This window comes from Epinephelus lanceolatus, chromosome 11 (assembly GCF_041903045.1).
Source record: "Epinephelus lanceolatus isolate andai-2023 chromosome 11, ASM4190304v1, whole genome shotgun sequence".
NCBI classification, from domain to species: Eukaryota; Metazoa; Chordata; class Actinopteri; order Perciformes; family Serranidae; genus Epinephelus; species Epinephelus lanceolatus.
Window position 1 is genome coordinate 18,348,004 of NC_135744.1, and position 26,327 is coordinate 18,374,330.

Here is a 26,327-nt window from a genome sequence, read left to right on the forward strand (position 1 = left end):
TGCTACATGACCAGAGAAAACAGAAGGAAAAGGTTATAACATTCACTTTTACTCAAGAGAAAAACCTACAACTACCAGAATGCACTCTGCCGCACCAGACCAGTGAACACTCCCACTGGTGGGTGATGTAATGCAGCTTGGCCGTTTGGTCTTGAATTACAGTTAAACAATAAGCTAGTATATGTTTCTAAAACATTTGAGGCAAGAAATAGGCAATATAGTAACAGAATATTTGTTTATATTTGATCAGCGCTGCTTAGTTTTACCGTCTCATCTCAGTTTTTTCAGCCTCCATTGTTCACAATACAGGAAAGAATGTTGTGCCCACTTCCTGTTCTCATATTACAGCCAAACAGTGCACTGAAATATGTTTCTGAAGACATTTTAGGTGAGAAATAGGCAACACAGGGACAGAATCTTGGTTTATATTTGAAATATATTTGTTTCTATTGTCCATTCATTGTCTTAACAATTTATTGTTTATAATCTGTGAAATAAAAGTAAATAAAAGCTTAGTTTTTACTGAGGTTTTCAGCTAACAAAAATACACAGGAGGTCTACATAGCTGTGATTTGTACTTACATTTCTGGGGAGGTGCATGTCAGGCTACAGCAGAGGGTACGGCGTCGATTCAGTGCAGAAGTAGAAATCCTGCTGTACAGCCCAATCTACGTCGTAGCCTGACGTGCACCTCCCCATAACCTCCTGGCTTTTTGTTATCACCTGAAAACCATTTCCCTCAGTGGAAACAAAGCTTTAATTTACTTTAATTTCACAGATAAGAAACAATAAATTGTGAAGACAATAAAGCCTCCATAAAATAGCATTCATAGCATAGTCTTGTGTGTCATTTATCCTGGCTTCATATGGGTTGAGGAGATCGAGTCGCAAGGCTAAGGGGCAGGTTTCTCTCTCGATCCGCTTCTATACTCTTTGTGTCCATGGTGTAAGGCATACGAAAATGCCTTAGTAGCTCAAGAAATAGCCCTGCAGCAAGTGAAAATTTGAGTTGAGAGATGAGCAGGGAGATCTGGGCACTGGGAAGATGGAGGGAAGTTAATTTACACACACAACGTACTTTGTCACGAGACAAGGCTGATTGAAAATCTGCACAGTGTGCCTTTTTAGTACTTTCACTTGCATGATATGAAACCCATACATCAAAGTCAGAAAAATCAAAAAAGGAACATGAACTGAAACCAGTAGTCTAATTTATTCACTTTTACTTTTACTTGCAGTAGACCCACTGTATTGTGCATACCCGTGTTTGAATATTTGTGATTTGTGGGTTTCACAAACAGTTTTTATCTTGGCATGATGGGAAATTGTCTGAAATAGGATTTGCGCTGTTGTGGGTGTGTTGCTACAGATAAGAAGATGAAAACGATCCAGGAAGTGCAGTCTGAGTTACACATCCGTGAGTTAGGATTGCAAACTGAAAATATTATTAGGTGTAATAACCTGACTGGGACAACCTTACTTTAATTTATACAATCCACATCATGCAGGTATTTAGATGGGTTTCTCTCTTCTACATCAGTAGTGTCAAAAGTAAAAGTGATTTTACATCTCACCAAAATGCACTGTGTGCATATTTGAGATCTAACAGAAACGAAGGTCATATTGACTTCCTCATAAAACATCTGCAAAGTGTGCCAGCACGTGTCTGTGCATCCCCCTTCATGTGCATAAACAAACCAAGAACTCATAAAAACATTGCGCCACAGTGGTCAAAAAATTCCACAGAGTACTTTTACTCAACATGACTCAGCTCTCAGATTGATAATATGTTATTTCTGGCTTTAAAACAGTAGCCTCTAAGCTTGTCAATAGAAAGTCTTGCTGTATTTTTCATGCAGTGTAAAGTAAAAGTTGTTTTCGGTGAAGCAGGACTTGAACTTTTTAGCACTCACTCACACACTCCACATCTCTTGCTGATTTTATCCTCTTGTACAAGTTATCCCGTGCAGGCAGCTCGACACTGTTTCCCAGACATTTGCAGCACGTTTTCCTTTCTGTGTGGCAGGGAAAGGAAGTGGAATGGAAAAAGTGCTCCCCCGCCCACTGCGGCCACATGGCAAGGGAGGAGAGCAGTCGGTCAGGAGCCCGCCGGCCACAGTCGGGCATATTTGTGGTCGGCTTTCTCCTCGCTGCAGTCTGAGACGCTCTGCAGCGCGGCCTGCCTCTGCACTCTGTTGCTCTCTCTCCGCACTCTTTCTTACCATCTCCCACACGCTTAAATCCAAAAATTGGTCACGAGAACAACCAGAAAAGATGCACTTTCTCCTCACTCATTATGCCCCCCCCCCTCTTCTTCCTTTCCCAGACTATTTATACTGATGGGGGTTGACACATGAAAAGGGATCACCCCTTTGCAGGAATGAAGGGGAAGGATCTGGCCACATCAGCAGAGTGGTTCACCGCTGCCCGTCACACTCTGGCCAGAATGAATGACTTCCATCCATTGGCTCCTTCTCACTCAGACACACACACAGTAAAACCAGGGGAAAGGGGAACACACACACACACACACACACACACACACACAGATATATATATATATATATAAACAAAGGAAAAATATCACTTTACAAAACGGATCCAGCCCAAACTGACCCGCTTGTAGCCACCACCTATTTCTTTGCTCCTCATGACTCCTCTCCTCTCTCTGCATGTGTCTCTCCAACACTCGTCACCATTAAATTGGACCGCTATTCTCTCCTTCCTCTTAGCCTAGTTTCTATGAGCAGAAATAGAACCAAGGGGGGCCAGAGATCCACGCGCCTCTGTTGGGGATTTGATATGAAATCTGTCCTCTCTAAGCTGATGGAGTTCTGCGTGTGCATATCTGTGTATGGCTGTATGGGGTGTGTGGACGTGTGTGTGTGTTCACTTATGGTGTATTTGTGAGTGTATGGCGGTCCCAGAGGAGTAATGCTGGCAGCGTGCGTCACTGCACGAAAGCTGGCCTTGCAAAAACAGCATGCTGTATCCTCATTTAAATGTTTCCTCTGGATCACGCCATCATGTTGACTGACTTCGGACGCTGGGTAATTTAACCTCCAAAAACGTGTTGTGTTCTTTTTGCAAACATGATGCCAAAGAAAAAAAGTATGTTATTCTGAGCTGCATTAATTTATCCACAAACCCTTGCCTGTACAGTTAGTGAGCAGCCTACTAGTCGTCCTATAATGGAAAAAGCAAAGACTGAAAGAAAGTACTATTCATATCGAAGATCATTCACCATTCACTGCTCTAAATGCAGCATTTGTGGCGTGTTCACCAATTTGAGTCATTTCTTCTTAAGCTGAACTGTGGTCATAAAGGCGGACTTTATGAGAGGGTGGAATAAGTGTCAGCTCCACACTGGCCCCCCGACTCTGTGTCAACTCTATGTTTTGACTGCGTGAAGCAACTGTCTGCAGCCGCATACTGTGTACAGTTCAGCATCACAATAAATTCATGAAAGGGTCCTTAAGTGCCAAAGAAAACATAAACGCAGCTCTGGAGTGTGTTGTTACACATCGCAGGACAAGTTGGTTATAATCTGCACAAACCGGAAACAAACAGACCAAAGTGCAGCTGTGTGTTCAACGTCAGAACATTCTGAACATCATGTTTCCAGTGGTATAAAGGTAAACTAAGGCTTTGTCCGGTGCGCTGTGTGTGTCAGAGGGAGTGGCCTGCAAAGTAGCTGTGACTGTGCTTTCCTGTGTGAATGCTGTCACCTTTAATGAAGATGGAAGTAGCTGGTGTTACTGTTGTGAGCTGTCAGGAAGATCCACATTCCTGCCATGTTTCTTGCTTGGCATCATGTTCAGATGCGCGTATAACCCTCGGAGGCCCGAGACTTGAGAAGCTCATTAGCGTTGTACAATTAAACAGCCCAGTCAACAGAGGAAAATATTGACATTGTTCACTTTTTGCAAAAAAAAAAAATGGATACCTTACATTTTGTAAGTTTCACATCAATGTTTCTATGGAGACAAAGTATATGAGCTGACTTTGTCACTGGGAAGTGGTGGAGACGGTAAGGGCGAGACACCTGCCAAGCTTCACATCACTGTTTGAGCACAACAAACAACAAAACCGGTTATATTTTAGCGAGTCATCGCAGTTTTTCCAGCAGCTTTTTAGCCACCACCTATGGGTGTTTGTGGTGACCTGTTGCTGTTTTTCCACCACTGTTTTTTACAGAGAGACCACTACGTTTAATGCCAGGAAAGTGCAATGTAAAGCAATTATTTTTTAACAAGACATCACTGCGTTTCCAGGTGGGCTAATGCCACGAAAAGCATGTTTTTTAATGAGAAATCACTGATCCTGCCAGGATTACACCATGGTTGTTTTTTACTGGGACATTGCTGTTTCCTGCCGGGATAGTGCCACGAAAAGCAGTTGTTCTCCAAAATATGATCTTTTCCTAACTATAACCAAGCACTTTTTGTGCCTCAACATACCCATAATATTGTTGAAACATTAACTTGTAAGATATTCCCTACATTATTAAACACAAATATGTATCCATAGTTTTCAGAAACATGCAATGCCAGCATTTTTATTTTTGTAACTGCGTTGAATTAAATGCATCTGTGAGGTTGTATTTGCAATGTTGTCCCAGCCACAGTGGTGCCCCGATATGTAGCTATAATATAAAATACCCCTTTTTCCAGTGTAAGGTGGTGGTATTTCTGCGTATCTTAGGAACATGTGAGCAGATGCTGCATTGTGAGATGCAGCTGTAGTGAGGATCTTGGTATTACAAAAAAGGCAGCTTGGAGATTTGGAAAGCTGAGCTCCTTTGTGGTCTCTTGACCTTTATCTCACACAGCATTGCCATGGCAACCAAACTGGGTGCCGCCAGCTTGGGTTGTGGTACCTCATCATCGAATACATTGCTAAATCTCTCTATCGTAGAGAGACATGGTGGTTACATCTCCTTAAAAACATGAATCTCAGGCTGACTAAAGGAATTTAAAAAAAAAAAAAAAGGAACGAGGAGACACAGCTTAAAGGCTGAGGAAGGAGAAATGTAGGAGAGAAGAAGAAAAGACAGAGTTTAATTGCCAAGCATTAAAAGCCCTCATTGAGAGTAGAGATGATAGTTGTGATAGACTGCGACACAAACACAGTGCTGCTGGCTCTCTGTAATCCCTTACAGATTAACACAGTTCATTACACAGCTCATTGCACTTGAATCTAGCGCAATATACAGTGTTGCTTTGATCTGACATCCACCTCTTATTTAAATGCACGATTAGCTGCTGGAATAACAAATAAATATCATAATAACTTCTCACACAATATTTTTATATGTTTCTAATAGATCTAATCTTATGGGAGGACTTTATCGCACTAGTTTATCTGACATCCGCAGCTGTTCATCTAACATCGTGCCAACTCTACCTTTATTAATTCCCTGTTAATTGTGCGGTAGGTGTAGACGGGTGTGGCTCAGACAAATGCAGACTCTGTCCAGGAGGGACGCTCCACCATCTGGTGTAGGAATCCCCCTCCCAGCAGGCTGTATGGGTGTGTGTGTGTATATGTGTGTGTGTGTGTGTGAACTTCTTCCAGGCTAATTAGAGTACAGCCGCAGTTGTACACTACACTGTTAAACACTGTTGTCGCTGTTTGACAGGCTTGACAGGGAGGGGGGCCGAGTCACTGTCTGCCAAGGCCATGTAGGGATGACAACGTGATGTGTTTCATGATTACATGTGGTTTCAAGTCTGTGTGTGAGTGGAGGGTGGCAGATCAGATCAGCAATCCCCTACCTGCTTTCTTATCTTGAGTCTGTCAAGATATCTGTGGCAGGCAAGTTTGTTTTGTCGACTTACAACATTCAGATCCTTTAGACATCATTGATCGTGAAAGAATGCTGCCATTCAGTGTTCGATATATTTGCACAAAAATATGCACAGTAAATTCACAGTTTTGAATAACACTGTGGCTTTCAAGGAGCCTTATTTTTCGGGGTTGCGTGAATGCGCCCATATACGTTGGTAAGCAAGACACGGGAACTTTACTTGGGTCTTGAGGAGCTGTAGTGTTTATTCATGCACAAGCTGTTTAATTTCTTTTCTTCTTCCATCGCCAAGATGCTTGCTATGATCCACCGTCTCTCAAGCAAACAGTCGCTACGTGCTGGGCTATTCCTCTACACGAAATTGATGCATGAATTTGAAACATTAATCTATGCGTGAATGTATTGGTTAGAATTTGGTAAACTTCAACTGTAAATCAGATCGAATAATGTTTTATCAAGCAGTTCCAAGCGACCTTCAGATGTGTAGCTCTGTCAAATCATACACTAACTTTGCTAACGTGTCTTTTCCTTGTCCGTACAATTTTAGCTGCCTCTGACAACAGTTTAATTTGGCAGCTGGCGGGTGCTATTTTCAGACTCTACCTGAGATGCATAAAGATATGATCTGAATTCTTCTGTTATTCACCCTATCTTGGACTGGATGTGATCTGAGATTGCTAGAAATGTAAATTGAGCCTTACTTGCCTTGCGGCTGTTGCTGCATAATTCCCACATTGTGCGCTCCGACTGCCGTGAGAGCTGCTAACGAGAAACACCACATAGTGATGCAGAGGTGATAAAGCAAATCCAAATATGTGATTTTGGGGAATGCCAATTTAAGAAATTAAGGTTCTCCTCATTTTTGACAGTGTAGGTGAGTGACCTGTTGGTTTCGCTGAAACCGGCTGATAAAACACACCTTTAAGTCTCATCATGATGAAAGAGAAACCAGGCAAAGACTTGTAGCGTTTGAACTGGAATGCCGCTTGTAGTGTGAGAATGTGAGCAGGTGGTTTGACTCACATGACAGGAATCTGACGTATGTCTCAAAGTTCAATCTGCACCTGCCTTTGCATCGCACCGCCTTTAAAGCATTCTGCGCCTCCCCTGTTGACAAATAGACAAGTGATGCCAATGCCAAGGACAGAAGAATCAACATCTATTACAGTATGTTGAGTACAGTTATTTGCCTGTCTGACTGTCATGTTTCTCATCATCCTCCAAGGCAAATTGACAAGGACGTGATGCATGAGTTATTTCTGAAAGTTTCTCAGGTGCACTAGTCTAGAGGTCAGCTTATGTGAGGTCATACTGGTCTACTGGGCTCAGAGGAGACGAGCAGACAGCCAGCTTTTTAAAATGTTAGTCATGCTGCTGTTCCATTTTCATGAGCTGTGTTGCAATCCCCAGGACCAGCCTGCCAGTTTTGCAGAGATTCGGCTAGCACTACCAAGCACACCACGTTGCATCTGGACTGCAGCTTATTCCCTTTCTCTTTTCTTTTCACTTAGAAAATAAGACTTTGAACCTTTCCAAGCTGGTGGTGTCAAGAGGAGCAGAATTCATTTGATGAGACTTGTTGCTTCTTGTTTAAAATTGTATGGTAGTCATAAAGGGATTTCTTTAACCCTAATTAATCACCGTCTGATCTTCTTCTTCATCTTGATCGTCTGATGTTTATGATGTTTTAAAAAGTTTATGAGATTTCATCTGCATGCTTCACAAGCTGGTATCATCAAACACACAACATTCAGCCGCTCCCTCTGCTACCTTTGGCCACACACCAGGTGCCATTCACTTCATTAAGGCATTTGAGACATGAACAGCAAGTGAATTTCCTCCATTCCTGCATAACTGCTCTTGAGTTGCAGTAACAGGATTAACTTCAAAGACCTTGCGGTTTCTCACAGTGAAGCGATGTTACGGTGCTGCTGTGTGTCTGTGTGACTGATGACAGTCACCAGAAATATTGACCTCACACAGTCGGTCGCGGTGTCATCTGGTAAAGCCAAAATCAACTCCAGTATCTGCACTGGAGCTGCACCCCAGAGCTGTTTACATGAGCCAGTGGGGAGCTAATGGTGGAGAAAGTGTGTGTGTGTGTTATGGAAGTGTTTTTGTGCATTTTATGGAAGGTTTGTTTAGCGACTTAACATTGTTGATATATAATACCCTGCAGTGAAATCTTTGCAATCATTTACTTAAAGTTATCCACTGTGTAGCAGCCAAGAGAGCACTTATCAGGGATATTGCATTGCTCTTCAGGGATGTAAAGTGAATGATAGGCTTTGAGTACTGTCTATCCATCATATCCAACAATATCACAAGCCACAAAAGACGACCATAAAGCCAAAATCAATTTAGCTATAAATCAAACAGAGTCCAGTGCTTCACCTGTGATTATGATTATTATTATGTCTTGAAACCACGTTTATGTTTCCCTCTCCTCCTGTTTACAGGTGTTGTGCAAGACATCCAGCGGCATTACGGAGTGACAGACAGTGGAATCGGCTTGTTGCAAACAGGTAAGTCTCTTTTAATCCTGTAATTGCAGGTGTGAAAAAATGTAGCTCAAACCCGGAACACATTTTCCATGTGATGAAGGCAGGCTCGGACTGGCCATTAGGCAATTCTGGCAAATGCCTGATGGGCCAGACCATCTTGCGGGCTACAAGGCCACCACCAGTAATGTTGAAAAACCTACCTATACTGTAAGGCAGGTGCAGTGGTACTGGTCATCATCACCTCTCCCGACACCTTCAGTTGGATCGGTCTGTCATGTAATGTCAGAGATCAAGTGGGAAAAAGATTAAATCAAGATGGAACGAGTGGAGTATGTGAATGAAGACATAAATTAAATAGATAAAGGAGCTAAATAACAAAAAGGAGGAGCAGAAAAGGTCAGAGACAAAAAGAAAAAGTCCTCAGAGCTGATGCTGCAGAGTAGCTGGTAGAGGGGGCCGGTCCAGAGGAAAATACCCAGGGCTGAATTAATTTTGTTCAAAGTCTGACTCTGGATGAGAATAATTATTGTGTAACTCTGATATTTTGGTGTTGGCTAAACTGGGTGGAGCAATGAAAGGCAGAGGCTCTGACCCCGAGTCCCAGTTAACAGCAACAATCCTCTTGTTACACATAAACAATAAAAGGGGTTTTACTTTGATAGATATATTGGCAGCCCAATTTACAGGAAGTAATGGTAAACATTGTGGAGTTGATTTACACAATCAACCCACTAATGATTCACTTATACCTCTAATCTTTCTCCTGAAGGTGCTCTTATCATAGGATTTAAATATAAACCAATAAAAACTGGCTCAACTTTGCACCTTGCTTTAAAATGCGCCTCATGTCCAGATTGTATCTTGATATGTTTTGACCTGATTATATTTACACTTGGTATTAATATGTGTCTCCAGTGTGCACACTGAGATCCATCCAGCTCAAACAATCAAATGGTTGTAGTCGTTTGCCACTATTTGCGTAGCCATTGACTCATAAATATCTTGGCTGCAAAATGAACTGCCAAGATTCACTGGTATATTTTTGTCGGACCAAATTAAAAGCAGACACTTGGTCTTCTCTTGACTTTGGCTCATAACCCCCGCAGCCCTTGCAGTCCAAACAGGCCCTCTGCCTGTCAGCAACTATTACTGTAAGAAAAAATAAGTTTTTATTATTCTTAAAAATAATAGAATTGCTCTAGGTGCACATCGTGATATTGTCTGCATTTTCAGAGGCAATATGCACATAAAATATCTTTGCAATACGCATCAGAGTACAGTGTTACCGTGCTCCCTGACAGCTTTAGCATCGGATGAGGGTGAGCCGCTGCTACCTCGCTGGTTTGGAACAGTTGCACGATTACGCATTTCCCATATTGTCGTTGTATGTGGGATAAAAGCACAATTCCATTTACACTTGTGTTTAATGTGGTCACAATGTGTCCCGGGCAACTTACAGGGGTTTGGCCGATCCAATCACAACCCAACCGCTGTGCATTTTGGGTGCATTCACAGCTGTAGTGTCATGTGGTCAACCACTTTCCGACTGCGAACCCAAAATGTATAATAATGTAAGGTGTAAAGGGGGTCTAATATTTGTTGATCTTTTTTACATTTTACATTTACTATAATATCTGTATGATGTGTTTGCAAAGCCAAAACAGACACAGATTCTTGTTGGTCACATTCTTTTAAATTACAAGATATAACACTACCTCATTTTAAACAGAAAAGGTGTAGAATTTATTTGCATGTACATTGATTGAAGAGTATCTGAATGTTAATTACCCCAAATTTTTAAGTGTTTGCACATTTTTTCATTCTAAATGTTTATAAATTAAAGCTGGTTATCTTTACTCAGCAGCGCTGTATCACAGGCTTAATTGAGGGAGTGATATTTCCTCACAGCAGCAGCAGCAGAAAGGAAAACATCGTCAGGAGCCAGGCAGGCTGTTCTCCTGAGAGCCTGCATGTATGCACCCAGTGCGTCTGAGGACTCTGGCCTAGGGCAGGGTTTCCTGTTCCACTCTAGACCCCAATGAATTCACCTTTTAGGGAGATACCTTGTGCGGCCCTCTCATTGGAGGACAGGACCCAGTCTTGTCTCCGTGTGCCCTCAAACTCATTCAGACACCAACAAACTTGCACACAAAGTGCCATTGAGGGCAACCAGGCAGGTTTTGAGTTTGAGAGGGGGGAAGAATACAGCCCAGTGTTTTCCTCCTGCACTTGATGTTCTTAGACTAACTTTAGGTGAGCTGAATGGCGTGGTGAGGACAGAAATATCCAGCGGGAAAAAAGAAATCAGTGTTCTGTTGGCGTTTTTAGTGAATAAGCCATTTCATCAATTCCAGATCTCATTTCCACCCAGTTTGACTGTAGCATGAGGAATCCATATTTCACTTTTCCTATTAGAAACTCCTTCTTCTTTACACTTTTCTCTCTCCTTCATCTCCTTCTTCATGTTTTTGTCAATTTTTTTTTTTACAGCAAAGATGAAATAGTCTGGTGTTTCAAAGCAACTTTTTCATATGACGCCTGTGCAGACTTTTAATGGTGCTGATGTGCAGAATCAAACACGCTTCATTAGTTTTTCACCATGAGATTTGTATGAAATCTTAAAACAGGAAACTGTGAAGGGTGTTTGACTCGTAATTTTGTTTGCATTGGCTCATTATTTGGGTTATGCACACTACCGCACCGGCACAGACTCACACACACTTAAACACACACACAGTATGTTAGTAGAGGAGCACGTGTAGCACACAGCTGGCCAGGCTAAAAGCAGGGCTGCTGTGTGTTTGGTTTGCCTTGCCTGTCCCGGCCTCTTATGGTTCAGACTCCGCTTGGCCCCTGATCCCCAGGCGACCTCTTTCTCACACTGGCCTGAGGAATGCTGGGTGTCCGGGCCTCGAGCTGTGAGAGCGGGTAGGCCCAGACAACGAGCCTAGGTGTGAAGAAGAGGTTAAGAGGTTGACGTAATCAGGGAGCTGAAAGGCAGAGTCTCAGTGTGTGCGTGTATTTGTTTACAGTATGCACATACCTTCCGGTTTCGCCCACCCCCCACTTCCGTGTCCAGAGGGAACAATCCCTGCCTCTGTGAGCACCTGCAGGCCAGGCTGACTCTGCCTTCCCCGCTCCCTCTGTCCTGGCAGAATCACGTCCACCTGGGAAAGCAAACTGCCAACGTAGGTGTTTTACAGGCGGTGGGTGTTGCGTGCGCTGAGGCTTTCTCTCTTTCTCTGCTGCCAGGTCACCCTCACACTGTTAAAAAACACTAACCACACACTGCAGGATCCAAGTCGTAGAACAAACACACGGCTGAGTCAGAACCACTTTATGAACTCTGTTCTGGTTCAGATTGAGCAAAGGATAGCTTTGACCCTTTTCTTTGGCTCCTGATCAGAACTACTGGAATGAAAAATTTCCCATATCTAGAAGTTACTGACAAGCTGTTTGCTTCTGGGAAACACTATCCTGGCTGTGTACTAGAGGAGCAACTTAGACCTGCAGCAGTGTTTCCATTTTGATTGTTGCACTCCCAAAATTGTCTATATTTTGTCTCTTTTTCGACACTTATTGTTATTTTCCAAGAGCAAGCCCACAATCTGTGAGTGGCATTAGATAATTGTAGTGGTTTCCAGTGAAGTGCAGTAATGAAGTGTTTCACTTTGCTATTATCCACAGAAGAAATATGCCTCTCCCTAGCTTGTTTGAAGATACTGATACTCATTTAAAGGTCCAGCGGTTTAGGGGGAGGTGAAACGTCATCTGGTTAGAATTCCTTCTGTGTTCATTGTTCAGGAAGTTTTTACTGGTAGCCGAATTACCCACAGAGGTGTCTTCCTCCAAAACAAACAAACCAGGTGATTAAAACCAGTAAAAACACCGACTAAAGAAGTTTCACATTAGAAATCAGCGTTTCTCAAATGCATGTCGGAGGTGCTATCCCAACACCTGCTAATGTGTGCTCAGCTTTTTTCTCTGATGACTTCCAGACGTTCAGAAGGTTTCTGCTTTTTAATTCAGCTGAATTATCTGCAGAGAGCTCTTCCCCTCCAAGAAAATAAAAAGTAGAAAGATCACACCTCCATTCTCAGGAAAGAAACATAGGTCTTGAGACTGAATGTCCTGGTAAGATGAATACTTTCTGCAGTGTGGTGGGTGTGAACTGGTGTTTTCATGCTAAAGGACAACGCACGGAAAATACCCTGTGGTGAGCTCAGCCTCCGCAGCACCAGCTATTTCTGTTATTTGGCAACTCCAACCCTTTCAAAAGCAGCTTACACAACACAAATTGACATAAGGTATGTGCTCACTTCTATTGTGCTTGTGTTCGTGTGCACATGTGTCATCATTGCCTGAGGAGGCGAGGTCTCAGCTCTCTGTGTAAGAGGATGAGGTGTTATAGCTGTCAGTCAGGTTGGGGTTAAAGGCGTTGAGCCTGGAGCTCTCCGGCCCGTCCGTCAGCATGCCGACATGGTTCTCACCTGAGCTCAGCAGACCTGTCAGAGCACTAGAGTTCTGCTCTCCCACTGGAAATGACAGGCCTTCGTGCTAATGGCCCCCGAGCAGCAGCTAAGTGAGTGACGCTCACACACAGCTGTGAACAGGACCAGTCCCGAGGGTACAGAGGGCACCAAGGTTAATGGAAGAGAGTAAGAGGAGAGGGGGTTCACCTGGATGGTATTACCTTTGGTTGGGGGGAGTTTTGAGCACTTTTGTTAACCAGAAGGAGAAATCTGAGAGATGGCTTTCTCCTCCTGTTAACGTGCTATCATTATTGTTCTGAAGTGCTCTGAGGCAAGTCAGAAAAAAAAACTCTTAATGGGTTGAATTATCCCTTACAATGGGAGCTTGCGTAGTAATTATCCGCCGCTGGTTCAGCATGGAAGCAGAGTTATTGGGGTCAGTCCAGCTGGATGTACAGTGGGGCGGCAGCTTAATAAGGAGCCGGCGCTCAAAACAGCTCGCAGACTGTCTGTGCCCTGTTCTGTGTGTGGCTGCCCACCTTGTCTGAAACATGACACCAGCACACACACCAACTGACACTGCCTCAGCCTTAACATGGTGTCAGTCTGCCATTCAGCCAGTATGTGAGCTGTCAGGAATGAGGCCACAGGTGCTGTGTAGGACTTCAGGCTTGAGCTCTGCTAACACATCAGACTTAGGCCAACCCCATTTCAGATTTTTACCCCAATCCCTTGTTTTAAGTGCCACCTTGCCTCTCAGAACAGAGTTACAGTGGTTGAAATCATCGCCGCACTTCGTCCTCTATCCCAATAAGAGTCGGGACACCCTATCCCCAGACGTAACCGTGCAAAACAGCGGGGTAAGGGCTAAGTGGTAGGGGCAAAGGGTGCATTGGGGTTGGGCCTTATACTGCATGTAAGAGGCCTCATGCCTAAACCGCAAGAAGTCAACACTGTACTTAGTGGCAGTCAGGTTATTCATCCATCATGTAGCTGTGGCAACTTGTTATTTACTGGGTCTGAGGTGTGTGGCTAGTTGTGTAGGTTATGGACAGTTTCAATAAGGCATCTGATTTCCTCTTACACAGAGGGAAGTTGTGCTATCAGTGCTTGATCAGCTGTTTTGGCCACTCACAGCTGCTCCTATTTTGTCTCTTGCCCTCGTTGGTATCCCTCGGTACCTCCTCTCTCTCTCTCTCTCTCTCTCTCTCTCTCTCTCTCTCTCTCTCTCTCTCTCTCTATCAGCACTTTGGCAGCTGTTGTTGCCTTGTTGTCACTCCCACTGGCACCTTATAGGAGTTAGCGGAGATGGAGGGATGAAGGGAAATGCAGGGAGAAGAAAGAGCCACCTGTGACTTCCTCTCTCTGGTCATGCATGGTGGCGAGGTTTAATCTTCTCCACTATTGATTCCCAAAGCCAAATAATTGCACTGCAATGGTGTTCGGCGGCTTCTCTCCTGCTGAGACCAGAATAGAACGATGACTTGATGTTGCGTCGACATCACAGCAAGCGCGTGTGTGTATGTGTGTGTCTCCATCTCAGGCTGTTTTTATAGGCCATGTCTCGGAGGAGGGCAGCTGTTGGGCGATGACTGGCACCCCGCTCCCCGTCTCCTTCCCCCTCGCTTCCTGTCAGCGAACCGACAGCACTGCCCATGAGTGATTGCCAATCCAATCAGGATTTTAAGGCCAATTTAACAAGCACGCTGTCAATGCTGCTTCATGTAAATGTCCTGTCAGATCTCTGATCCCCTTATTTTTAAGCACCACAGAAACTGCACAAACAGTGGGGAGGTGGGGGTGTTGTTGTAGAGTCACAGATTTGAAAATAGGCCTGTTATTTCTTCATCTTTTTTGGTCATCATGGGAGTGTAGGAGCATTTCTCGCAGCAAGATTTTGGGTGATATTTTCTCCAGCTTCTCAAAAAACAAGGCTGAACACCAATCAATTTCCTGATGCCACAGGAGACTGCTCCACTCTTTCTGCTCCGACTGACATCAACAGATCAATTAAAAACACACACACAGACACATACACAGACACACACACACACACACACACCTCCTACTCAAACATACATGCCCTAGTAAGTCAAGGTCAAAGATAGGTCTGCTTCTTGCTCATCTGGTCTGTTTTTATGCCTCTGCACTGAGACAGCTGTGACCTGAGGCATGTTTTCAGGTTGTCCTTCCGTCTGTCCCATTCTCATGAACGAAATATCTCAAGAACGCCTTGAGAGAATTTCTTCAAATTTAGCAAAAACATCCACCTGAACACAACAATGAACTGAATAGATTTTGGTGGTCAAAAGTCAAGGTCATTGTGACCTCGTCTGTCTGTTATTTTTGTGAATACCTTGAAGAATTTTTTCTCATTTGGTGCAAACGTCCATTTTGAGTCAAGGATGAACTGATTAGAATTTCATGGTCTAAGGTCAAAGTCACTATGACCTCATCCATGTCATTCTCATGAATGCAATATCTCGAGCGCTCTGAGAGAATTTCCCCAAATTTGGCACAAACATCCACTTGGACTCAAAGATGAACTAATTACAATTTAGCGATCAAAGGTCAAGGTCACCATGACCTTGTGTTCATCTCATTCTTGTGAATGTAATTTCTCAAAAATGCCTTAAGGGAATTTTCTCGATTCTGGCACAAACATCCACTTGAACTCAAGAAGGAACCAAACAGAATTTGGCGATCAAAGGTCAAGGTCACTGTGACCGCACAAAAGATGTTTTTGGCCATAACGCAAGAACTCAATTCTGACAAAATTTCAATTGGTGATCAAAGGTCAAAGTCACTATGACCTCATCCATGTTATTCTCATGAAAGCAATATCTCAATAAGGCTAAGAGAATTTCCTCAAATTCGGCACAAACATCCACTTGAACTCAAAGATGAATTAACTACAATTTAGTGATCAAAGGTCAAGTTCACCTTGCATTTTTTTGGCAGTCACTCATGAATTCACACGCTAATTATGCAAAATTTCACACAAATGTCTGATAGGATAAAATGATGAAGTGATGTCATTATATATCCAACACGTCAAAGGTCAACTTCACTGTGACATCATAATGTTCTGCAAAAACGCTTTCCTGCCATTATTTAATGTCATATCTCAGGAACAGAAGGGGAGACATTTGGTCAGATGAATTGTTGACACTAATCTTGGGTGTCCATCTTGAAACTGCGCTGATTGTAGAGATCCTCTGTGCTACAGAAGGGGTGGATGCGTGTGAAGCATCCATATTTTCACAGATATGGATGTGAACTGTAAGAGAAACTTGACTGGTTCACAGAGGCACACAACAGCAAGACAGTAATTCTAGGTTCATCATTAGAGGAGCGTGTGGATATGTAAGTAAATTGTTCCTGTATGTGTGTGTCAGCCTTAGTTTTCATATCCCATTAGTCCCAGTAACAAGCATAGCACACAAGAACACAAACACAGACAAGCAGGGTCCTCTGTCATTTCAGCTGAAGCTTGTCATTAAGCTGGCTGCTCCTGTAGTTACAGCAGGAGAGAAAAACTCCTCACCCTCTCCGCTGGATCTCAGCTCGGTGCCATGTCACCAGCCGCAGGAAAGTATCCCTGGGAAAAAATAACTACATGTTTTTATTAATGCTGCAGCCTGGATCGCAGTCTGGAACTTAACTTAATTTAAATCTCACTACTAGTTCTTGTTTTGAGTACAGAAGCAAGCACCTCCCTCCTTTATTATTACCATATGTGTTTGCTTACAATACACGCTGGTAATGTGCAAAAGATGATGTTCCAGTGCACATTTGCCAGCCAGCCTGGTATTTGTAGCAGCATGTAATTCTCCCCAGCTGCAGCTCTCACACTGAGCAGGTAGCGCAGCTGCAGTGACAAGCTATCAGCTCTCAAAGTAGCTGCAAGATTGAATTAAAGAAAAGGGGTTTAAGTTGGCATTAGGTAGCACTCGATGGCAGCTTCTGCAGGAATTAGCTGCTGAGTTTGACAGAAGAGTGCTGCACGGGTATTTCCCAAGCTGCATGTGGCATTTATCAAACAGTGTTGGTAATCCAACACGGGTGAAGTCTGAACGGAGAGGAGAATTAGCGGTGATCAGAAATGTGAGGAATGCAGCAGTGTTCGGGGCGCTACGTGAAGGGGAATCTAGGAGGCAGAGATGTGATGTATGAGAATGTCTGAGTTAAGACGTGTTGGTCGGCTTTGGTGTCCAAGTCAAACTAAAGTTATGTGTCACACCCTCCACAGGCAGCCCCATTAATCACTAGAGGAAGAAGAAACAAAGGGGCCACTCCCACCAGTACTGAACACCTGATAGAAAACACAACACACGGTTGCCACAGTGCACTGGTCACTGTTGACTGGTTGGGAATAAAGGGATATAACTGTTTCCCTATTTTGCACTCTGTTTCTTCTCTTTGCAACTTTTTTCACCAGTAGCAAGATAATAAAATATATGTAACTACCCAACCTCTGTAGTAATGAATATTGATTTTCTCTCATTCTCATTCCATGTGAATATCACAGCGAGCAGGCAGAGACAAGAGTAAATTACTCTGCTCCATATGGATACACACTGGCCTTTTATGAGACCCAGAACTCCAGTAAACAGTATTAGATTTAGAGCCGTGTTAAACAGAATACACCAGAGACAGCAAAAAAACCTCCAGGCTGCAGTCTCTTAAACAAATACATGCTGTTAAGCGTCCACAGCAGCTTACCATCCAATTTCAACCTCTTTATTATCAGAATTGGCCTTTTGCATTATAGCAATTGTCAAATGTAATACCATACTGAATGTGAGTTATCAAAAATAGCAGAGGTGGGACCAAGTCATTGTTTTGGAAGTCACAAGTGAGTCTCAAATCGAGTCCAAAACAAATAATAATGGGCTCTTAACCAAATGTAATGCCATTTTACACAGTAATACTTAATTAGCTAACTTAATTATAAAAAAGAGTCATTTCATAGCATATAGCGCAATTAATCTGTATTACAACAGAATAAATTTTGTGTGTTTCCGTGATGTCTTGCTGTATCTATTTTGATGTCTTGCTGTATCCAGTATTGGAAAAATGTCTGTAGTCATTTGTTCTTCAGCTGTGAAGAACCTGGTGATGCTGCCGGGTTGAAGCGTGGGGGAACCTGTTTCATCTTCCCTTCCCAAAATGGCTTGGGGGAAGGTATCAAGTATTTTTAAGTCAAAAGGCTCAAGTCGAAGTGAAGTCACTGGCGTTAGAGTCCAAGTCAAGTTGTGAGTCTTCATTGATTTTTGTCAAGTCGAGTCAAAAGACATCAAATTTGTGACATGTGACTCGAGTCAACACCTCTGCTAAACAGAATTTTAAGGATCTGAAAACATTATATAAATTGCACATGAAATAAGTTTCTAGGGAGTTTAGGGAGTATTTTAAGTGTCTCTTCCTTCCTAGAAACAATGAGGATTCCTCTACCTGTTCAGAAATTCATAAAGTGTTGCCTCACATGTCTCAGAGGAAAACCTCAGGTACTTTTCCATGTGTGCAAAAACGTGCACCATCAGCTGAGGAATCAAAACACTTGTGGCTGTTTCATCTTCTCACCTGTTTCATCTTCTCTCCCCAAATTGGCTTGGGGGAAGGTATCAAGCATTTTCAAGTCAAATTGCTCAAGTGAAAGTGAAGTCTCAAGTCACTGGTGTTAACGTCCAAGCCAAGTCGTGAGCCTTTTTTGATTTGTCAAGTCGAGTCAAAAGTCATCAAATTTGTGACTCGAGTCTGACCTGAATCCTAGTCATGTGACTCGGGTCAACACCTCTGCTAAATAGAATTTTAGGATCTAATAACATTATATAAATTGCACATGAAATAAGTTTCCATTCAGGGAGTTTTTTTAACTGTCTCTTCCTTCCTAGAAATAATGAGGATTCCTCTGCCTGTTCATCAGAAATTCATAAAATGTTTCCTCACATGTCCCAGAGGAAAACTTCAGGTACTTTTCCGTGTGTACCATCAGCTGAGGAATCGCAACACTTGTGGCTTCTGTAGAGACTGCAGGCTTTATTACCACAAGTGCTTAAAGTTTCTCATTTAGAATTAGCGCTTTCATTATGAAACGTTCACCCTGTTGAGAAGAAGCTCAAACAGAATCTTGTTTTGCCACAGATTTAGTGGGCGGTGTTGTCAGAGATGTGTCAGCCAGCAGCTCATGCCAAATACACAGCAGTGGCAATCCAATATTACAGACACGTTCATTCATTCGGTATCTCCTGATCAGTCGTCTCTATAGCTGTGCCCCTGCATCTGTGCTGTCTGCCGCAGAGTGGAAATTTTATGTAACAGACTATATGGTATTATGTTCCTTTACTGAGAAGGGTTACATATGGCTGGAGTGCCTGACATTCTGTGTGTGATGAGAGCCTTGACAGTTGTGTATAGGGTTACCTGTTGTATTTTACACAACACTGACAGTGCCTTTTACACAGTGTTTGAACTGTTAACATTAAGGGTAATAATAAGTGTGGTTCTCATATTGTATTTAAACTACAAATTTATTTTATTATTGTATCACCAGCAGAAAAATCTCATCTATATTTGGACTGAATGGCTCTCCCCTTTGGTACGCTGTATTGTTTACAATTAATATCAAGCCGTTTGAAGCAATAACTTGTGCAATTGATTTTTTTGTTGCAAAGTAATATCAATAACAGTCCTCTCACACAAAGCAATATAAAATTGATTATTTAATCTGTATGATAATAGAGATAATATTGGCCCAGACTTTCTTGGACAGAGCCATTATGAAAGTGAAGACAGAATTACAAAGCTGTTTTTACTGACTATCACTCATGACGCCTCCAGTTGCACTGAGCAGATAACTCTGTAATGACAAAAGGGGCAGAGGCACAAAAGACCGAAGAGGGAAATTGTATTTATGCAAACGGTGTGTTTGTGAAGTGCTGAACGCTGACACCTAGACACACACCTCGTCCACAGTGCACAGGTCAAAGTGACACTTGGCGGGGCTGTAAATGGCACTGAATGACAACTCCTAGCCTGCAGACATGTGCAGACCTGCCGATAGGATGTGCTTCTCCTGTTCCTCTAATTCTGTCTCTGGCAGCTGAAGGACGTTGAGATTCCTTGAACTGCTGTCCCTCTGTTAAACTGTCTGTCCTGGCTGTCAGGTTTCACAGTGGCAGGGATGAAAGAGCCTTCAGCAACGGTGGGAAATATCCTTATCACAAGCCAAAACAAAAACAATTTAAGATGACAGGAAAGCAGGAATTGACAGGGATTCCCAATTGATTCGATCTGCCTGTAGGGAGGTAGAAAGTCATACACAGTAGGAAAACAGTGGAGGTTGCCACCATGATGTCACCCATTAATTTGTGGTCTACATTTTGTAGCTTCAAGTTTGTATTTTGGCCATTGCCATCTTGGACTTTGGAGCCAGAAGTGACCATATTTAGTTGAGAGGGTTGCGCTAACCGTAATGCTAGCTTCTAGCTTGATTAGCATGGTGAAATTACAGCAGGCCCCCGGGAACACCACTTAGCTTTGCTTTCCATTTTTTCCAGTGGGCATTCGCGGTATTGCAGCAAGAAAATTCCTTGTGGCCCAAAGAGCAATTTTCCCTGTAGACCACATTATAAAAGAGTAATCTGTAAAACTATTGACAGGACACCTTGAACTGCAAACAAGGTCAATTATGACACTGCTATGAATTTTTGAGCCACGTTGGTTTTATGTTTGTAAAACTTTCCTCAAGCTGAGAAAAATGAGTTAAAAATCTGTGAAGTCATCATAATGTAAAGTCTATGAGCTGAGGGGGAACATGTGGGCGGGGCCCGCAGGAGAAACACTAATGTGCATATTTAGTGGGCCGCATACCGCTGAAGTAAAACCAGAAGTTCGAGACAATTTTTGATGTTAGCGCCAGGCAAGCACCTACCTGTATCTAGCTATTATTATACATCTGTGAATCACTGTCTGTGATAATGCTAATGGGAATTTTCGTCAGCATAAAACAGGCTTAAAAGCATTAAAACAAAATTTACCTACCGTAAAGAACTAAACATTCAACTTCTTAGAGGGTCTTTTAGTTAAATCCAACACTGGACCAGACTTTTTTTTATGGGACCAAGACATTACAATTAATTTTCATGAACTGAAAACAATTAAATGAACTGTACTCTATGAATCTGGGGCTATGTCATGGTTACACCAAGCTACCTTACCAACATTGTTGCCGTGGTAGCTAGCAACTTGTTAACAGATAGCACCCAACTGTAACTCAAAACAGTCACGTCTCGTAATTAAGCATAACTTTAAGCCTTAATCTAATTTAAACAGGTGAGTTATAAAAATTTCACCATCCTACAGTTATAATGAATGTTAGAATTAGCTATAGAGACCAACACCGTTTTTTGTATTAGGCTGTTAACATGTTTATTTCTGCTGTAAAGTTGTGCATATTAACATGGGGGTTTAAGGGGATTGACTCACTCTTGGAGCCAGCCTCAAGTGGCCATTAGAGGAACTGCAGTTTTTGGCACTCTTGCGCTTCATTTTTCAGCCACGGAGGTTGCCACTTGTATAGAGCACAATAATGATGTCATTTATTACCAGATGTTATTACCTTGCATCCCATGCTGGTAACAAATACTCTTGAATGTTAAATTTTTTCCCTCTGTTGAACCTCTAGTGGTTTTTCATTTTCATTTGTCCCTGAAATCCTCTATTTTGCATTCTGCCACTGCAGCACCAAGTATTTCTGTGCCATTGGATTTCTATATTAAATATAAAAGGATTTTATTTTCTAGCAGGAGCACTTGAATCTGTGACAAATTATATTTACTTCAAAAGTCTAATCTCAGAGGTAGCAGCTTAAAGGGAGCAGCAGAATACTTTCTGAGTCTATCTGCAAGGGGATTAAGGTGCCTTTCATTTTCAGTTTTTCAATCACTGTCAGTCACCTTAATGTGAAGTATTCCATATACAAGTCTCTCAATACCTTTTTGTTTAAAAAAAAAACAAAAAAAAAGGATCAAATGAGCTGCTGGTATCCCACGGCCGGATGTAGAGCCTCACAGGTGCTCTCTTCAGGGGGAACTCGTGTTTCATAGGGAAATGTATCTGTACAGGCTCCGTGAATATCAATCACACACACACACATGCATGCACACACTAAATATACGTGCATCTCCTCCTGAGGCTCTATTCACAGAGGCATTGATTCATAGGGTGGTGAGTCATCCCAGGAGGTATTGTTCTGCTGGCCAATCAAAGCGAGAGCTGGACGTCCGGTGTTTCTCGTCTACCTCTGTGTGTGGCAGGAGGAAAGTGTGTGTGTGTTTAGGGGGGTCTGCCAGTAGGGGTGCCGCTTGCTCTGTTGTATTCAGCTTTTGAGTTACATTCAGTGTCATTACCCGCTTCTGGAAGGCTCCACTGCACCATATTTATGTGCTCTGTTGCTGTGTCTTAATACTTGCGAGTTATTTTCCCGTAAAATGTCTCATAAAAAGAAAATGAAACAAAATCCAACATCAGACCGAACTGAACCATGAAGACAAAGCGTAATTAGACCAATTTAAATCACTTTTAGAGTATAATGCTTCAGTGATGAAAGGTTTTGGTACCAGTGCACCATGAGACTAATGATAAAAGGTAATGAATGATGATGGTGGTGATAATAAAGGATGATAAATGATTACGCCAGGATTCAGTGACATTTACTGATCATAACTTAAAAGTAGCAGTGAGAGTGCCTTCAGTTTTTATGCCCCTGTACTGTAAAACTCACCAGCCCTTTTTACATTGAGATCTCGCAACACGGCCACAATGAAGACCCTTTATTATGGCGCCTTTTCTTTGTCACACGCAAACAAACAATGCAGGCATAATGCCGCCCTGGTTTGTGATTTTAGACAGCATGCCAGCGTTCTGAAAGCAAAAGAGGCCTGGTGGGTGTGACTTGTAACAACGTCGGCCTCTAGTGTGACATATAACATAAGCATTGAGCAGCACCTGATGAACAATAACAATGGTATAACATGGCAACATCTCACCCTCTGCTTGGAGGGTAAGGAGCTCCCGGACGTCATTGTCAGACTGTTGCTAGCTGCTTTTATCTCCCAACGGTGGGTCGCACACATTACATATTGTCAAAACTTCACACCCGTCTCGTCCATGGTCTCGGTTACCTCCACTGCCGCCTTAAAGGCGAGGCGACTGTCCCCCCGTTCTGGGATCATGCCTTTCATACAGAACCGTGCAACGGAATAACCATGCAACATTCTCTCTTTTAACAGGCTGTCTGACAGAGTCTTATGATGGTGGCGTTTCTAAAGAACAATTGGCGTGTAACACACCAGCTTTTGGCGCCTTTCAAAATATCCAAGGTCACAGTACAAAGCAATGGCATAACATCTTAAAAACAACAATTTACTGTCCCTGTTATATGGTAGTTGATCTCCTCCTCAAGATGCTACTGGACCTCATTGTCTCCCCTATTTGTGGACATTTTCAGCTGCTGTTCTTCTTTGAGTTAGCTGCTAACTGCTTTTAGCTGCCTTTTAAGTCTCCCAGTGGTGGGTCACACATATGACACACCATCAAAACATGACACCCATCCCTTTCTGCTCGCTGTCCCTTTTACACAGAGGTCAAAAGACCTGTTACTACCTCCGCTGTTGGCTTGAAGGCAACTTTTTTAAATTTATTTTTACTTTTATGATGTTTCAATGTTGTTACAGTATCGACTGCATGTTTTTCTGAAAGGTTGTTGTTTATCCTCATGAGAAAGAGGTAACCAGCGGACACATATAGCATGATTCACCTGTGTCTGACATCCCACTGACATCTCAGTAATGCCAAACTTATGACTCCAGTGTCTCCAGAATACCTGTAATTGTGTCTACTTTTAGACTTCTCGCACGGTCATTGTCCTCTCGTGGAATGTACTAAGACGATGGTAATTGATGTAATTTGCTCACTGAGAGACTGTGAGAAATATGCACAGCATCTTATGTGGAATTTGAAGAACATCAGAACCGGTTTTGACTCTCACACCTGATGCACATAGAAGACCAACATTAGAATTCATCGTATTCTTTGTGGCAATTTTTTAGTTTTTTCAGTGGATTGCTTTTATATATTCTGTCAGAAGTACACAGAGAGTTCAGGAGACTTTTTTGCTCTGGCTACAAAGAGAATGAAATAGTTAGGATGGAATAATGATTAATTCATCTCTTCTATGGATGCTTTAAAATACAAAACCACCTCCACCAGGCCGGCCTCAAAGGGGTCCCTGCAGTCAGATGAGGCGACATTAATAAATGACCTTACTTGTTCAAACAGCTCAGTAAGGTTACCGGGAATAGTCTCCATATTCACTGCATGGCTTTTTGCAGCATTATAATGAGTATACATAATAATGAAGTCACAATGTCCTTGCCATTAATTAACCGCACAACTTGTTTTCTTAACTTGTGCTGATGGTGTGGAATTGACAATTCCTCACAGCACTAAGAGGAGGGAGTTATGAGATAAACAGTGGTTTTAAAAGAAAAGAAATCCGTGTTTGTTGAGCTAATAGCAGGGAATGTGTTACATAAGCCCAAAAATAAAGGCATGATGCCAGGCAGAGCTGACACTGTGGGGCTTGTTTAAGTTCCAGTCTACGGTTGAGTCACTTCCCTCAGAAAAAGATCACTATCATGATTACAGCAGTGAAAACTGTAATTATCAGAATTAATGCCTTCAGGAATATGTCCTGCCTTATTATAAAAAAAGGTTTGTTTTATCTGCAGCACTGAAAAATCACATTATCGGTGCATTTATTGTGTTGTGTTCTCCACTTTCACAAATGGATCTCATCTAATTTGTGTCAAATGTTAAATTCTTAGACGCAAACAGAGGTGTTTTACATAATTTGGAGCTCAGTAATAAAAGGAAATTCTGCCTCCACTACATTGAAAATGCAGCTTGAGTCAGCCACTGTCTGGAAAAGTAGTCAAAGCTGACCATTGTTCTATAAAAGAGGTTACGACAACTTTTCCTCCCCTTTGACCTTCAGTGTAAACATCCACAGAGTATGTCTGCTCCTCACTGTAAGGGCTTTCCTGCTGCGTATTTGTTACATATGCACTTTATTTATGAGAGATTGCCATCTGTGGCTGTTAGCCAGGGCTTATCTCTGATGGCACTGTGGAGATCACACAGACATGTGGACTTGTGGTGTTCCACTGCATAAACAAGAATAAACAAAAAGACAATGGTGGTCAGCGGAGGAATGTGACTTGTTAGCACGGGCAACATTTTATGCATGTTTCATATTGAGGAGCTGTTTACTGTATGTCAATCAAACCTTTCTTTTCATTTCACTTCTAGGGAACTGCGTGTTAAACAAAGATGTGTCAGACTGCAGAATTAGAAGTGTCCTCTGCAGAATGAGTTAGGAATGATTAAGCTTTACCTATCCTACGTGCACTGAGAGTTTTGGGTGTAACCTGGCATCTGTAAAGAATTATTGTTAGTCATGGTTTGTTTGTCCTTTCTACGGTGTGTTGAAACAGACTGAACACTTGTATGTTCTTTTCACTGAGTCTATTCTTTCTAATGAAGCCAAACATATCTTCTGCACTGCCCAACCTTTTGCACGCACAGCCCAGTCACCAGAGTAAATGTTGGCAAGAATACATATCATATTAACATTAATATGAGCTGACTTTGTCGTCTGGAGGTGGAGGGGATAGTGTGACACATAGGCGAATCATCTGCCAAGCTGCAGACCATTCCTTGAAAACCAACAAACACCAAAACTGGTTATTTTATAGCTAGTCATCGCTGTGTTTTCAGCAACTTTTTAGCTACCAAATGTGGATGGTTTTTAGCAACTGTGATTGTGTTTCCAGCAAGGATGGTGCGATTAAAAGTGATTGTTTTTTACTGAGAGATTGCTGCATTTCCTGCCAGGATTGTGACATTAAAAGCAATTCTTTTTTTTTTTTACAAATGAAGTGGCTGTTTGTTATATATAATGCAACAGTTTTTTACTCATAAAGTAGTCGTTTCCAGCTGGGATTCCGCCTCAAAAAGCAGCTGTTTTCTTACAGAAAAAGCGGTTGCTTTTAACTGGGATATCAGTGCATTTCCAGCCAGAACTGTGCCAAGAAAGACGATTGCTTTTTACCAATAAAGCTGTTATTATTACCTGATAAAGTAGTTTTATTTAATGAGACAGCCCTGCATTTTCAGCTTGGATTGTGCCATGAAAAGCTGTTGTTTTTTACTGATAAAGCTTTTTTTTAACAGAGACATTGCTGCGTTTCCAGCCAGAATTGTGCCACCAAAAGCAGATGTTTTAAGTCAAACGTGATCCTTTCCTAACCATAACCAAGTGGATTTTGTGCCGAAACCTAACCACACCTTAATCAGTGTTGTTCAAACAGTTTCAATGTATCTGCCAAATACTAACGTACAAATGTAACATATCTATAGTTTGCAGAAACGTACAATGCCAACATTTATTCTGCCAGTTGGATTGTGCATCCGTAA

General features: G+C 42.3%; 1 protein-coding gene across 2 annotated transcripts in view; it reads left to right on the top strand.

The window, feature by feature from the left end:
• The window catches only part of spns2 (SPNS lysolipid transporter 2, sphingosine-1-phosphate), a 97,179-nt gene that overhangs the window by 19,263 nt on the left and 51,589 nt on the right, over positions 1 to 26,327 (top strand). For both annotated transcript variants that reach the window (XM_033640843.2, XM_033640851.2), the window contains exon 2: positions 8,269 to 8,334. In XM_033640843.2, coding sequence (XP_033496734.1) covers positions 8,269 to 8,334 — 66 coding nt within the window. The remainder of the gene's footprint in view (positions 1 to 8,268; positions 8,335 to 26,327) is intronic.